Source organism: Lolium rigidum, chromosome 3 (genome assembly GCF_022539505.1).
Source record: "Lolium rigidum isolate FL_2022 chromosome 3, APGP_CSIRO_Lrig_0.1, whole genome shotgun sequence".
In the NCBI taxonomy this organism is placed as follows: Eukaryota; Viridiplantae; Streptophyta; class Magnoliopsida; order Poales; family Poaceae; genus Lolium; species Lolium rigidum.
The window spans coordinates 262,019,837-262,035,695 of NC_061510.1; the positions used below are offsets into that span (position 1 = coordinate 262,019,837).

Genomic DNA, 15,859 nt, shown 5'->3' on the forward strand with positions numbered 1-15,859 from the left:
ACTGTGCTCATCATACCTTCCTCTTGGGGTTCACCAACGGTGTGCAATCTGTGCTCATCAAGCTACTTTTCTGATGCCGTTGCCGGGGAGAAAGAGGATTTCTGCAAAGGGAGTCTCACATCTCCAATCTCTTTACTTTGTTATTGTTTTGCTTAGTTTATTTTACCTTGTCTTGTTTGCTTCATTTTATCAAAAACACAAAAAAATTAGTTTCTATTTTAAGTTGCTTCTATGTCTAATCCTGTTACTATGTCACATGAGGAAATGATTTTCACTTTCAAACAAGGGAATGAGGAGAGTTTTAAAGAAGCTTGGTCTAGAATTAATAATTCTTATGATAAAACCGAACCTAAAATGACTCTAGGCCTGCTTCTGAGTAGCTTTTACTTTGGTCTTGTTCTTTGTTATAGATATGCTTTAGACACTGTAGTAGGAGGAGATTTCCTTCATTGTGATGGAGATCAAGCTTATAATGCCATAAAAAAGGTGATTGGAACATATAGCTCACCTAGTAGTTTTGATTCATCCCTTGTGAGCATTTATGCTAGATTAAATACTCTTGAGACAAGTACAACTTGCTTAAAAGAATGTGATAGTATGCTTCAAGAAAATTATGATCATGTTTCAATAAATTCTGAACCCTCAAGTTGGCCCCCTTTAGAAAAAGTTGATATAAATGGTGATATTTTTTATGCTTGTTGCGATGTTATATCTGAGTTTTGTGTTATGACTAAAGATATTTACGAGTCTTTAAATCTTTGGGAACTTTCTTTGGGTGAAGAAGGAATAACTCTTACCAACAATGTTGTGAAATAGTGTAGCCTTATGGCAGGGCAACTCATCAATCCGACAGGGAACCAGTCCAGATTGTATCCGCGTTGGTGGAAGTAGTGTAGCCTTACGGCGTATGGTTGTGGGAAAACCACACACAACTGGAGAGGACGATAGAGATCCACGTGGTTTGTTGCGATTGATGGATTGAGACATGAGGGGTTTGGGTTTATATAGGATGAGGGAAGGCGGGCCAGGGTTTCCGCCGCCTCCCCTTGGTAGGCTGACCACAAGGTCCCAAAACCCTAATCGCCCCCTTATGAGCTGCACCAGACGGCCCTTGGGGGGCATGGTTGTCTGGACCAAACGTCATGTAGAAGCCCATGTGGCCAGCCCATAAGGCTTAATTTGTCTTTCAGACTCCTCTCTCTCTCTCTCTCTCTCTCTTGATGTCTGGAGCCCCAAATTTCTCTCTTCCTGAAACAATTCTAGAAAATCACCAAAACTATTTCTATTACTTAAGAACATTTTTGTAATGTGTTTCAATCTCATAAAATGTCTTAGAACAATTGCAGTGTACTTCCGGAACTAATCCGACAATGTCGTAACATCACCGATAATTGAACTACGTACACTAAAGATTTATTAGCCTTAAACGTGTGAACCAACAGGTTCGGTAATACATATACATGGGTTCGAACTCTTACGAACCAATAACAAATAGAAGAACATGGATGCCCTTTGATGGCTCCTATGCATACATGAATGATTTCGAGCGAATCTTGTGTTTGTCCATATGTTAATCCCTATACCTCATGATGAGAAATTTCATAGTGTTTTTCTTCAAGTTTTTTTTGCATAAGTAGTAATAGGATTTTGGCTTTACCGCTCTCACACGCACCTTTTCTGCTTGTTTCACAAAGATCCCGAAAATCAAGAGATTAATTAAGAAATCAATTAATTAAAGAGGTAATTTTTGGGCACACATATGTTTACTAGAGGCAATAAATACATTCCAAACATTTACCCACGCACCTGGGGGTCGAGCCAAAGGCCGAATTTGCACAGAAATGATCACATAGACTTTAACAACCTATGGGGTACGGTCATCCCCGCCCGTACCGGATGACCGTACTATGTTTTGGTGGCTTCGTTTCGTCAAACCCTTTCGCCCCGTGCGATGGGTTCAGAGATCATAGTTATAGAGCCACCACGAAACAGAGAAACCTCACCTCCGAAAGGGATCTGGAGGGAAAACTCGCAGAGGGAATTCATCACCGCCGTTGCTTGGATCTTGTAGGTGATACCGTCGATCAGGATTAGGGATTGTAGCATCGCAAGCTTTTTCACCTAGGTTTAATAGAACATTGGGAACCACTGATAAAGTGGTGTAAAGTAAACGTCTATAAGACTTGCTAGTTGGTTTAATTTTATGTTTACCAGACCTTTCTACTTTACTTTATTTTATGTTGTCTTAAATGGACGGAAATAGGCTAGGGTCAAGGATTCTCCTGCAGCTATGCATACATATATAGATAAAGTATAAATGTGTAGTAAATAAAATAGTGATAAGAGATTTGTGAGCAGCACATCCATAAATACTATTGCCCCTAAAGCCATAGGTGACAAGAGTCTCTTCGTCCAACCATTTTTCCCACAACCGCGAGTAACAACAATTATTAAGCAAACGAATACATACCAAAGCATTAAGCTAGGTGATTGTGCCGTTGATCTCGAGCGAATCACAAAACATGTACCGTTACTCTCCCCTTTCTGTCACTGAGGCTTCGCGATAGTTCTTCCCATATCCCACCTCTTACCTTGATCGATCCGATAGAGATGGGTATATGCAGATCATTGAAAGGAGGCAAAGAGACAAGTATACAAGATTGGAAAGCTCCAATTCAATTCCTACACATATTCATGAGATTAGATGCATATAAACGCTACGAGGATTCACCCCAACCCGCAGCCCGTGAGGACTACTCACACATGATATCAAGATCGAAGATAGAAATCATTGTTGCAAATACTTGGATTGAAATCACAATATTCTTACAATGATCTCCAATTCTCAAGGAGATCTCTATTACAATGGTGATGACTATGACTATCGAGGATATGGGAGATGAAATGGATGAACTATGGTGGTGGATCTCCTTCGGTGTGGTGTAGATGGATCTGATGGGTGGCAGCTCTGTTTGGCGACGAATGGCTCTCTTTTTGGCGTGGCTCCCTTTGGCCTTCACAAAACTTATAGGGTTTTACATCGGGAGTGCTGCGGTGCACTGTACGGGCGGATGGTATGGACGGGGCTTGCCCATACCGGTGCCCGCTAAACTCCTTGGAACCGTCTTTTGACCTCTGGTCGATTTTGCTGCACTTGTGACAAGATTGTCTTCAACAATTGCAGGTCTATTTGCCATTAAGACTTGATTTTCTGCACACCATTCAAAGATAGCAGAGATTGCACACCTTTGCAATAATTAGTCATTAGTGGCACATTTAGAGAGAAGTTTAGTCAATTTCTTGACATGGCTAAGGTTTTAAACGTGAGGAAAAGTGACGTATTTCACAACCATCAGGAGGCTTCTTCGTTATCATCATCATCATCATCATCATCATCATGACCATCACCATCGACATTCGCTTTCATCTCTTTGTAATTCCAAACCCTAGTGAGGCTTGGCACATGTATTTGTTTGATCCCTTGTACTCCATTGGTATAATCATGATGATATTGTTTGCCTACATGTGTGAGTAGTTCCATTTGTTCTTGGGGAGATGGTGGAACCCTAGCTATATGCTATGTACTTAAAGAAATACTATGGTGTCTTCATTTTTTAAATGTATGTAGTGGTTTTCTTCAACAATATTGTGTGAAGTCGACCACAAATAGTTTTCCCTCTTGGTGGATGTCAGAGTAAATCATCATTGTAGGTAGTTTGGTGGTTTGGGGGTGAAAGTGAGAGATTTCCATAACATCCCATCATCTACTGTCGGCGGGGGAATAATGGAGATCCTAGAACTATATATGTAGCCATGGCGAGACCATCAATCATTGGTGAACTCTGACGGGTATGCTAATATAGGTGGACCGGTGGTGGTTATGCGCGATGCATAGCACAACACACTTGTGGTGCACCTTTATTCGACTCCGCCCGTCCATACATAGTATAAGGACATTATAAATCCTAATCATGTTTCTAAACTATGCTACTGGTGAATCCGTAGCTCCGCGAGAACTCCTTAACCTTATCGTAGTTTCAAATACTTAACCATCGCTCGCTCTGGTCGCTTTCGCTTTACTATGACTTTATTCGCACAAACAACCAATCATTCTACACACTCTTTCTTTGGACCAAAAATAACTTATAGGTACAAACAATCAAAGGCAGCAAAAGACATTGAAATCATAGCAATTTAGGTATCCGTGGATTCAATACTCTTTATTTCGAAACTAACTACTTCCAGATGTACACATGCAGACATCAAGCTATTTTTTTGGCACCGTTGTCGGGGAGCTAAGCACTATTGATTTGTGTTTTAAGTTATCTTAAAATTTGCTACTTGTACTAAGTGTTTGCAGCTTATGGAAAAACACCATGGACTCTCACACACAACACCACAAACTTGCTACTCTTAAGTGCTCTGGAGAACTACCTATTTATGCTTTCATGAGAGTATCTCCGGGGGTAAATAATGATGGATATGAAGTTAATCCCATATTGCTTGATATGTCGCACGCTAAGAAATTTGCAGGAGATAATGATACAGAAGATCCATATGCTCATATTGATTTCTTTAAAGATATTGTGGAACATTTATGTTAAATTCATTTACTGAAGAAGAAATGAGGTTAAAATTATTTGGAGAAAGGCTTTCTAATAAGGCATTCACTTGGTTCAAGACTTTGCATGCAGGTATGATGGACACTTGAGCAAGTTTGTCACATCAATTCTTGACTTACTTCTATCCAAAAAGAAAGTATGATGGAGCGGGGCGCAATATTACGAACTTCAAAAATAAGCCGGGACAAAGCCTTGTTAAAGGGTATGCAAGGTTCAGAGGTTTGCTAGACAACTTCCCACATCACCAATTGCCCACTTGGTTAGTTTTACACGTTTTTTTTGTGGAGGTCTTAGTGACAAGAATAGGAGAGAAGTAGACATATCTTCTAGGGAAGGCTTTATGGAGTTTACTATCACAAAGGCTTAGAAAATGCTAGATAGGATTCGTAATAATATGGAAACTTGATCTTTTGACACACGGCACAAAGGAGCATAAGGCTGAACATGAATACATGATTGCATTAAAGCTTTTCTTGAGACTAGTAAAATAGAGGATATGGCTGACAAATTTCACTTAGATTCCGACATTATCTTGCATATTGTTCAATCTTTTACTGACCATATTAAAGCACCAAAGAAAGGATAGACATGAAGGATGCGATGGAAAATTCAAAGCTTGTTAAGGAAACGTCACAGTACGCCTATATTGATGCCTAATTGGAACCTTTGAAAGAAAGACCACCTTATAAGGATCTTCTACATTTCCCTAATACTAACGGAAGCATATGCTGCCATCTGAAGACAAACAACGAGCAAAGACGGTTGAAATAAATAAATGTACTTCAAGGTAAGTAAAGATGTTACTAAACAACTTATATTTCATAATTGCAAGTCAAACTCTAACAAAGCAAACAATCCTATTAAAAGAACTTCACTGTGTGAACTCTAGCATAGTCTACCAAGATGAGCTATAAAACCGATGTACACTCCTCATATCTAATACGATCTCACAACGTATCCATGTTTGCCTGAGATACCTCATACTTTGCTATTGTTCACAACACAATTAGTCACGCAGCCAAGTTACTTGAGATACCCATACTTTACCGTTGTTCGATTATAAAGACAAGAATCATCAACGCAATATCTGTGCAACATATTCATTGACCAATATTTTGAACTTAATAACCACGGCAACATATTTCTCTTTTTTATTGATATATGCTGAAATTATTTTGCGGAAACGGTCTACAAGAAATCTATTACAAAAATCATGCATAGTTTTATTTTTAAAGCGAAATTATGCAATTTTAGTTGGATCTGCATAGTTGTCCTTTACACGATGCAGAGTTTCCACCCGAGAGTAGGGGTGGACTAACGAGCTGCTCGGATCATTAAGGCTCGGCTCGTTAAGCTCGTGATCGTTAAGGCTCGAATCGTTAAGCTCGTTAAGAATAACGAGCTGAAATCATTGTTCGGCTCGACTCGTTATGTTCTTGCGAGTGCTCACGAGCAGCTCGTTAAGGATCGTTAAGGAGGCAATGGAAAATAAACATGTGTGCATTGCCTGGTGAGGAAGAGAGAAAACATAGGTTTTTAGATGCTGATGTAGGAGTTTCAAGCATGGTTAAAGAACACTATTTTGCTTGGCTCTTTCCTGCCAAATATTTAAGATAACAAAAGTCACTCGCAGTCAAAACTGGTGAATCCTAGCTTGTTACCGATCTTAACGAGTAGCTCACGAACATAGTCGGCTCGATTGTTTAGCTCGTTAACCTTAACGAGAAAAAACTGATGCTCAGCTCGGCTCGTTAACAAAACGAGCCGAGCTCAAACGAATCGAGCAAACGAGCACTCATTTAACTCGCTGAGCTTCGAGCTTTTTGTCCAGCCCTACCCGAGAGGCAAAAGAAAAAAAAAAGTCATTTCTGTTTCTCCTCCTACCACCAGCACCAGCACCAGCACCAGGTCTCTGTTTCTCCCATCTCTCATCCCAAATCAACAAACCGCCTCCCCGTCGCATCGCATCGCATCGATCCCAATCTCACCGCCCCCAAAACCCTAACCCTCACTCGCCTCGTCGCGCGGCGGCGGATTGCGGCGGCGGAGGCACGAGATGACTGCGCGCGCGTCGTAAGCATTCGTGGAAGCGATCGCGGAGGTGGGGCCTTCCCGCGACCCGCGAGCGGCGTAGCTGGTGCCGGCGCCTGGGTATGGCGACGTCGTCGTCGGCTGGTGGGGGCGGCGCGGCCGGGGGCGCGCCCGGTCTCAAGACCTACTTCAAGACCCCCGAGGGGCGGCACAAGCTGCAGTACGAGAAGACCCACTCCCCCTCCGTGCTGCACTACAACCACGGCGCCGGCGGCAAGACCGTCTCCGAGGTATGAACGGCGCCCAAGTCCGCACCGCTGATGATCGGGCCCTGGGGTTTGTGGTTAGCGCGACTGTTGGGATCTCGATGGGCTGCTGTGGATGGGATGTTGAATTGGCGGCGGTGCTGGGTGTTGACTTGATCAAGCGACGGATTCGGGTGTATATTTTTTCGTGTATGCTGGGTGTTGATTGAATTTAGTTAGGGTTTCCAGTAAGTTTTGGGTTGTGGTAGTTCAGGTGACATTTTTGGAGAGACTACTCATATTTAGTGCCTCCGCCGCTCCCTTGGGAGTGACGACCCTAGGTTGCTGCCAGTTCCTTACGAGTGACCATCTATGGAACCTCACATAGTGATGAATTTATAGGGGTACCTTGCTGGGGATTTTAATGGTATAACCGATGATTTCTGTTATTTTTCTTCTTCACCGATGATCGACTTCGTCGCCATGTTTACTCTTCTATTCTGAAAGGTTAATATTGTGTCAATAACTTACAACAATGGCAGATGACGGTGGCATATTTGAAGGAGAAACCGGTGGGGCAGGGTTCTACACCTTCGACACCAAGTTCTGGCAGCGGTATGCGATCTGCAGCTGCGAGACTGCTTGGTACCGGGAATGGGAGCCGAACACTCAGCTTTGCGGGGAACAATGGTGTCAGCAGGGCTGTTTCAGGGAGCAGCCGTGTGGGTGGAGGCATCGGTATGTCAACGAGCGTTAGCGGATCACAAGCAGTGGTGAACTACGATGGCAAGGGCACATACATCATCTTCAATACTGCTGATACACTGTTCATCAGCGATCTCAACTCACATGACAAAGTATTAGTTCCTTTGCCGAATGCATGCTAAAGTTACTTGCAACGCTCTTACCTTGTAATTCTCTGATCAAGGTATTAAATGCACCAGGATCCAGTGAAGTCCATCCACTTCAGCAACTCAAACCCGCTTTGTCATGCATTTGACTCGGAGGCCAAAGAGGGCCACGACCTGATCATTGGAGTATGGTCAGGAGATGGTCAGTGCTTCCTAATTTATACAATGCTTTGCTCTTAAATTGAACTATCTCCTGACTCGAGTTATGTGTTCATTGTGTAGTCTACTCGATGTCATTGAGGCAGCAGTTGCAAGATCCTGGAAAGAAGCCTGTTGCATCTCAACATTTTATCAATAAAGAGAAGGATGGAACTGCTAACAGGCATGTTTGCTTCTTCCTTTCTTTCTTTTTCAAAAAATGGTAGTGATAAAACTGTCATAGTATGATTTTAAAAAAATTATATCACAATTACTCCCTCCGTTCTTTTTTAATTGACTCAAATTTAGTACAAAGTTGTACTAAATCTGAGTCAATTAAAAGAGACCGGAGGGAGTACATGACAAGGCTCAAATTTTTTTTTTACATGACAAGCGCTCCAACTGTTGTCGTACGTTTGTTCCATGTCACATCCTCAACACACTATTAACTAAAGTTGGTCTGAATCAGAGTTTTTATTTATTTTTAGTTATTAGAAGTTGTAACATGTAGACTGCTGCTATTATTAGTGGATAAGGACTATGCCAAAAACTTCTTTTGCGTACCCATCTTGATGAAAATCAGTGGATAGTAGCAAACATTTGATGTAAGCACTATTGAAATGTCTGGCACAGAGCATGTTTTTTCATGCCGACCGCTTCAAATTGGCATGTGAGAGCTGTTGTCAACTTGTCGTTTCCCTGTTTTGAATATACCCTAATGCCACCCTACTATGGTGGGTCCAATAGTTTTGTTGTTCCTGTCCTCTTTATGGAGTCCACGAGGAGCGTTTAGTGTAAGCATATTTTTTGTTATGGAGAGCTGAAGCTGGATAATGATATACCTTCCTTGCGTAGTCAGAATCTGAAGCGAAGCATTTTGGTTGCATGCATGTTCTTCTTGCCAACCAAAGGACTTCATAGCGTTGCTAGAACATCTATTGATTGGAAAATTGTTATACTCCCTCCTTCTAGAAAAAGGATGTCACGGATTTATCTAGATATCCATACGTACCTACATAAATCTGCGACATCTTTTTGTAGACAAAAAGGAGTTGTATTTAGGAAATTTAGGTATTGTTTTGACAATTTATTTGAGAGGCAGAAGAAGGTATCAGTTACAAGGAAGAAAGTATTTAGTTGAGAGAAAAAAAATAAAAAATAAACATTTATAATTCCTCATAAATTAGTAGATCACCTGAATCAGGTCAACAATCCTAGCTATTAGAAACTGGATAGTACTACTCAGTGACCCATATGCGATTTCTCAAAGGCCCACAAAACAAACCATAACTTCCTCCCACACTCATTTTATGCATAAGGGACTCTTACCCCTCCTGGCCTCGCCCCACTCCCCACACAACCACAGTCCCCTCCTTTGTTACTAGCCGTGCTACCAACTTCTCACTCTGGCCCCATTCTCTAGGCAACCGCTTCTAAGCCCTAAATTGTTGCCATGAGCTCTGCCATTATGAAAAATATGAAGTAGTTACAAGTGCCATATTTGTATAGGTAATTTGGGAACATGGCGGAAATGTCAACCTCGTGTGGATTGCTCCCAAATAAGCAACTTCACTACTGACAGCAAGATGGCCTTTCGTAACCTGCAACTCACGTAATGTAATAACCCTCAAAACAAAAGCCTTCAAGGGGATCGTGCTAAGACCTCCCTCCGGACAGCACTTATTTTTTCCGCTCGCCCTGACTGAGCTACTGATGGATACTGTTGATGTTATGGGCCGACTGCCGTGGTACCTAATGTGTATCTTCTTGGAGTGCTGGGTTGATCTGATGTTGCCTTAGATCTGAGGTAGCATCAGAAAAGATTTAAGCGTAAAGTGGACTTTTCCCTCCCCTAAACACCGAAGCCATCCTGGCACTTTACTCCCTGGCCGGTTTTGGAAGGGAAAAACCGTATATACATGCAAATATTGTTTGAAGAATATGACTATTTGTGACCAGTTCAAATTTGACTTTACTTGATGCCCTTGTTGCAGCCGATGTACTTGTGTTGCATGGGTGCCGGAGCGCGATGGCATATTTGTTGTCAGTAATGCTGATGGAAATCTTTACGTTTATGACAAAGTGAGCCCTATTGTCATCATATTTTGTTACAATGTAATTAAGATTCGTTACGTCAAATTTGAACTGATTATTTTTTATGTTCAGTCCAAGGATGGAAATGCTGACTGGACATTTCCAACTGTAAAAGATCAAAGTCAGCTGATGATTTCACATGCAAAGTCCAATAAGGTACCATAGAGCACTTGATTTTGATCAACTAGTGGCATTTGATATCTTGTAGAGTTGATTTATGGCATCTGGTACCTTTTACTGAAAACATTAACGGACATGGATATCAGTGTTGGGATGGTTTCACATTATGCAAAGAAGTAGGACCTGTATGTCCAGGAAAACTAATGCACCCGTAGAATAATTCGCTGGGTTCGATAACCAGAATAAGCTTGTAACATTAGGTTTATATTTTTTTCTTGAGTTCATGACTAGATTTTAAGATCTCTGGTTGTTATTCTCTGTTTTTAACATCCCTTAAAAGGTAGAGTAATTGCCAGTCTACTGCGACATGTTCATTATTTGTAACATTTTCTAAGACAGCATCAGCATGCTATCAAATCTGCGTCAGGGCAATCAAAAACTAATAAAAGTGCATATGTGTTGCAAATATTGGTCAAATCCTTTTTGTTGCAGATGAAAGCATTTTCTGCAATATTGTATCCAGCGTTTTTAACCACACATAACATTTGTGAATGCTGCAAAATGTTAATTCAAGCGAAGTTAAGAAATTCCTGAACATGATGATTTTTAAACTGTAGCTGCTATCATTGATTCTGGGATGTAAATAATACTGCAGAGCAATCCTACTGCAAGATGGCACATCTGTCAAGGTGCAATCAATGCCATTTCATTTTCCCCTGATGGAGCGTACATGGCTACTGTTGGTCGAGATGGTAACTTGTCGAGCCAAGACAAGAATCGACACACACTAAAGATTTATTTTCTGTCATATATTGTACTCAAGTTTTCCAATTGCACGCAGGCTACTTAAGAGTATTTGACTTCGCGAAAGAACAACTAATATTTGGTGGGAAAAGCTACTATGGTGCTCTTTTGTGTTGCTCATGGAGGTAAACTGCTGATTGCATGTAATGTTGTGCTGATGTATGGCACCTACTTTGTCATATGCCCACCTGCTTCTTGAAACTCGTACTTCTGACATTTGCAAAAACAGAAACCCGTAGTTCGGCATATGTTTTGCGCAGTTGCATCAGTTCTGTTACTTCCAGTCACTTTTAGGACTGTCATGTTTTACCTCTTGTAATCATGTTGATTAATCTGTGTATCACACAAAACCATACAAGTCTTTCTGCAAATTATCCCCGGCGCTGTGAGACTAGTTTTTGTATAAATCATCATCAGAACTGACCAATTTTACATAATCCCTCCGGTCCATATTAATGGACTCAACTTTGTCTAGATTCGTATGCATCTAGTCTAAAAACTTGACTAGATACATAGGAATCTAGATAAAGTTGAGTACATTAATATGGACCGGAGGGAGTATAAAAATTGTTGAAGAACAGCAGCTAAGTGTATTTATTATGGACAGTTACGGAAAACTAGCAGCAACATATGGTGCGGACTTGCAGCATGCTTGTCAATTTCTTATTTTGGGTTATATATTAAGTTAATCTTAAAATTTTATCATTCGTCATGCAGAAGGCAATGTGACTTGAAGATGAACTCATACGTTGAGCTATAGAAGTCATCGCTCTATGCATTAGCTCTATAACGCGTTTATAAAAGCGATTTTCTTGGCTTCTCAGTTAGAATCCAGCTTGATTTGACTGCCAGCAAATTGTTGTAATTATTGACTGGCATATACTGTACAAATTAGAAGTTACTTATCTTCCACCTGCCTGCTTATCGAGTTGTGTTCGGCTTGGTATTTTTTTGCCTATGCTCTTGTACTTTAATTGAGTACCTTTTTATTGCAAGAATATGGAACACAGCTTTTGACATGTTATGTAATCAAACATGAAAGAAACTGTTAACACATTGGGTCAGGATCTCATCTTCTCTAGGCTGTTGCAACCCTCTGTCCTGAAATTGCTCTGTTACTGTTTTTCTAGTTCTGAAGGAATTTTGACCAAAATTGCGTAATATTCTTGGTAGTATTGCGTACTTGCATCTCTTGTCCCTTTCACAACATAACTTACTGTTGCCTGTACAATTTTTCTGATGCAGTAGGATTTGTTGTGCCATTTCACAATGGTTGTGGAGTTAAAGCTTTAGCTATATAACTGTAGAACAGTATACCCATATAGAAACGTGCTGCTATATATGATTGGGGTAGTATATTCATATAGCCATTGCATATTCTTTTCTTTTCCTTTTGCATTTTCTTCTTTGAAACAGAACCTGGAAGGTGTCAATAATTTATCTGTGCTCTCCTGTTTCAGCGCGGATGGAAAATATTTATTATCAGGTGGGGAAGATGATCTTGTACAAGTATGGAGCATGGATGACAGAAAGATGGTTGCATGGGGCGAGGGGCATACATCATGGGTGATTTTATCATTACCGCTGTCTTTGATTACCAGCTATTTTGTTGAAACTTGCTATTTTGATGCAAATCTCTTTTCTGGTCCGCAGGTTAGCTCGGTTGCATTTGATTCATATTGGTCCCCACCAAATTCTGATGAAGCAGTAGAAAGTGTGATGTATCGCTTTGGCTCTGTTGGTCAGGTACCAATTAGTTTATAGTATAAAACAACAAATTTGTTAATCTGCAGCATAATTTGTTTTTTCTCTAACTGAAATTAGAATAATATGTGGTAGAAAGAATCCGTTGTTTTCTTTTATAGCTGTGATTACCGAGAAGTATTGGAATGCCAGTGATATCTAAGTGTTGTATCAGTTACTTACTTGCTGGGTTGATTAGGCAATATTACCGTTGTGAGCAATGGGCATGCCTCTAGAGTTGCATGGATCTAACTAGTTTTGCTGAAAAATAGTAATACAACGTGTGCCACTTGCAACATGTTCATGCTGGCCCAGTTCGGGTAGGCATCCTGGCTTAAGCCTGGACAAAAATGAATTGGACTTGGCAGGGACTTGGCAGAGTCCAGGCCTCACAAATAAGTTTGCTGCATTTCCTATTTTATGCCTCCCAAAGAGGTATTTGGTCTTTCCTATTTCGCGTGTTTATTGTTAAGCTGTGGCATTGAATATTTACTCTTGACCACATATTACAACTTGAGATTCAATGATTATATCTTGGACATAGGGTGTGCTATTATCATGTACAAGTAGTTTATGCTTCAGTTACCATTTAGCATATTGGGTTAACACCAGAAATAATGCCTTTTCACCTTTGTATGCACTTAGGATACTCAACTGCTTCTCTGGGATCTGGCAATGGACGAGATTGCTGTGCCACTACGACATCCTTCCAGCGGCTCCCCAACATTTAGCAGTGGAAGCCCTTCTGCACACTGGGACAGTGCATGCCCTCCTCCTACTGGTGTTCTTCAGCCTTCTCCACGGATGCGAGACGTACCGAAGCTCTCACCCCTTGTGGCACACAGAGTACACGCTGATCCACTGTCTGGCTTAGAATTCACCAGCGAATCAATTGTCACCATATGCCGTGAGGGGCAAATAAAAATCTGGGCCAGACCAGTCCACAGTGAGAACAGCCAGCGGCCAAATTCTTCTGAACTGTTAGCTGGCAATGCCATCTCAAAGGATAAGATGATAACATCACCAAATAAGGCAGGCGCCGTCAGCTCTAGCTTCAAGCAACCATCATCTGTTCTTTACTCGTGACCAAAGGCTTCTGCTTGCATTTTTATCATGCTTGCTTGGCCATGGCTACTCATATCTTGTCACTAACGTGGCGATTAGTGAACAGGGCTTCGCTGGGAAATCTTCCAGCGATGGAAGCGTACTCAATAGATGTCTTATGTGTCAAAAGAAAAATAACGGAACTTGGTCCTGTACAGATACAGACATTGTCCTGAGATGAATAGTACAAGTTTACGGGTTGTGTTCCATATCATTTGGCTAGTCTTCCGTAACATCTCTATAGATTAGAGTATGTACCAATTCTTTGCATAGTAACTTGACTTTCTAGGCGCTCTTGAGGCTGCAGATCATATTCCATTTGGCTCCCTGAGACGTTGCTTTCTGCTTATCTCCATGGAACTGTAAACTAATATTGTTTATACAACGTTTTCAAATCTAGTTGGCTTTGTGTTCTGTTCGTTTGCTTCTTTTAGGCATTGATTTGTCATCAAATATTTTTTTGTGAGAAACAAATTGTTCCAGTTGGCCCATGCCAGTTTGGGGAAAGTTCATGTTGAAAACACATGGGAATGAATGATATCTATTTCGACCTGTATTTCAAATATGAGGTGGTGCTTCTCATCGACGAGTCGTGATGTCCAAGGTGTTTGGATGTTTTGATGAAACTTGATTGTTTGTTGAATCTTGTTGGCTCGGATGTAGGGTTAGTCTTTGCCGATGGGAGTTAGAGGCATTTATACTGTAAAATTGTGCATCTAAGAGAACAATAATTACTCACCCAGATAATGGTAGATTCTAAGCAGATTGTGAAAATGGCAAACCAATCCTAAAATAAGATGAAGGGAGTGGAAAAATGTGTATTTAGGTCACGGGAAGTATATCTTTCCGGGCTTATTTGGTAGTACGACGAAAGAGAAATTGACAAGTATTGGTAATGATAAAACTAGGACAGTGTACCAAATATCATAAGCAAGGAAGCATTTTGTAGATCTTGTTGATTTCCGCAATGACAATCATTTGAATGAAATTGCAAAGATACCAAGTTATATGTAAAATTTGACTTATTTTATACCTTTAAATATCAGCATTTGAATCAGGCCAACCATGGTTTAACCGGTAAACCGCAAATCCCGGGGCATATCTATTCGGTTGTTGACCCGGTTATTATAAAGAGCACATATATAGTTTTATCGGTCTTTATTATATTTGCAACTTTTAAAGCGGAAATGTGCTTTGACTCCCGGGACTATCTGCTCCCGCTTCCTGGACCAGCCCCTGCCACATGGAAGCACATCAATGTATATCTTCACGTATTGCTCTTAGATATGGATTATTGAATAGTGGTCCATGGCCCACTAGTCTCCAGCCTGAATACGCCTATCCATATTGACGGTACAAATGGTGAGCCAACGTCCTAGACCAATGCCATCGTCCTGTACAACGGGTCTTCAAGTGTACACATGTCTAGCAACTGTAGCATCTTGCATTTTTTCTAGCACACATTATACAATCACACAAGCAAATGCGTCGGACCGCGCGCCATTCTCCGTCGCCAGCTAGCATGTTGGTCCCGGCCGCCAGCGTGGCTCCTATCAACTGACGCGGCTCCCGTTTGCCGAGCAGTTCATGTTCATGTTGCCAACGTGGTGTTGCCTGCCGACATAGTTTTTGGGCCGCTGATGCTGCTCCCGTCTGTCGGCGCAGTTCTCGGCCTCTCGTGCTCTTCGACACCGGCATGCTACCTGTTGAGCTCGCGGTAAATGCGCGACATCATTATGGATGTTGTACGGATGCTGTGAAGCCTAGTTCTAGGATTTTCAAAGTTGTGTTGCTGCAAACCGCCGACAACGGCGATGCTACCTGACATAGGCTATTGGCAGAGCTGCAAATTCTTCCGCCCGCAGCTACGACGATGCTACCTGTGCTATGAATCTCGAGCATTGTTGTTGCAAACCTCCAAGACATGTGCTACCAAGGCTATCGGGTGGATCTGCAAAGGCTTCTCCGTGGAGCTGCAAAGCCGGCTGTCGAACGCTCGATGCTGCAAGGGACCGTCACCGGAGCTGCGAACGACTGCCATCGATGC

At 41.5% G+C, this 15,859-nt stretch overlaps 1 protein-coding gene across 1 annotated transcript; it reads left to right on the top strand.

The window, feature by feature from the left end:
- Positions 1-6,760: 6,760 nt before the first annotated feature.
- Positions 6,761-14,026, top strand: LOC124703386 (WD repeat-containing protein 20-like). Its single transcript, XM_047235602.1, has 11 exons — positions 6,761-6,943; positions 7,441-7,755; positions 7,843-7,951; positions 8,032-8,131; positions 9,942-10,029; positions 10,114-10,197; positions 10,817-10,913; positions 11,003-11,090; positions 12,426-12,531; positions 12,619-12,711; positions 13,354-14,026. The coding sequence occupies exons 1-11, from the start codon at positions 6,776-6,778 to the stop codon at positions 13,792-13,794; spliced, it is 1,689 nt and encodes a 562-aa protein (XP_047091558.1). The 5' UTR covers positions 6,761-6,775; the 3' UTR covers positions 13,795-14,026.
- Positions 14,027-15,859: the final 1,833 nt, after the last annotated feature.

Bases quoted from the DNA above. Each gene is read 5' to 3' on its own strand.
- LOC124703386 (XM_047235602.1), top strand. From the start codon at position 6,776: ATGGCGACGTCGTCGTCGGCTGGTGGGGGCGGCGCGGCCGGGGGCGCG. The intron at 6,944-7,440 runs GTATGAACGGCG...CAACAATGGCAG, and splicing joins GCGGCAAGACCGTCTCCGAG to ATGACGGTGGCATATTTGAA. The intron at 12,712-13,353 runs GTACCAATTAGT...GTATGCACTTAG, and splicing joins GCTTTGGCTCTGTTGGTCAG to GATACTCAACTGCTTCTCTG.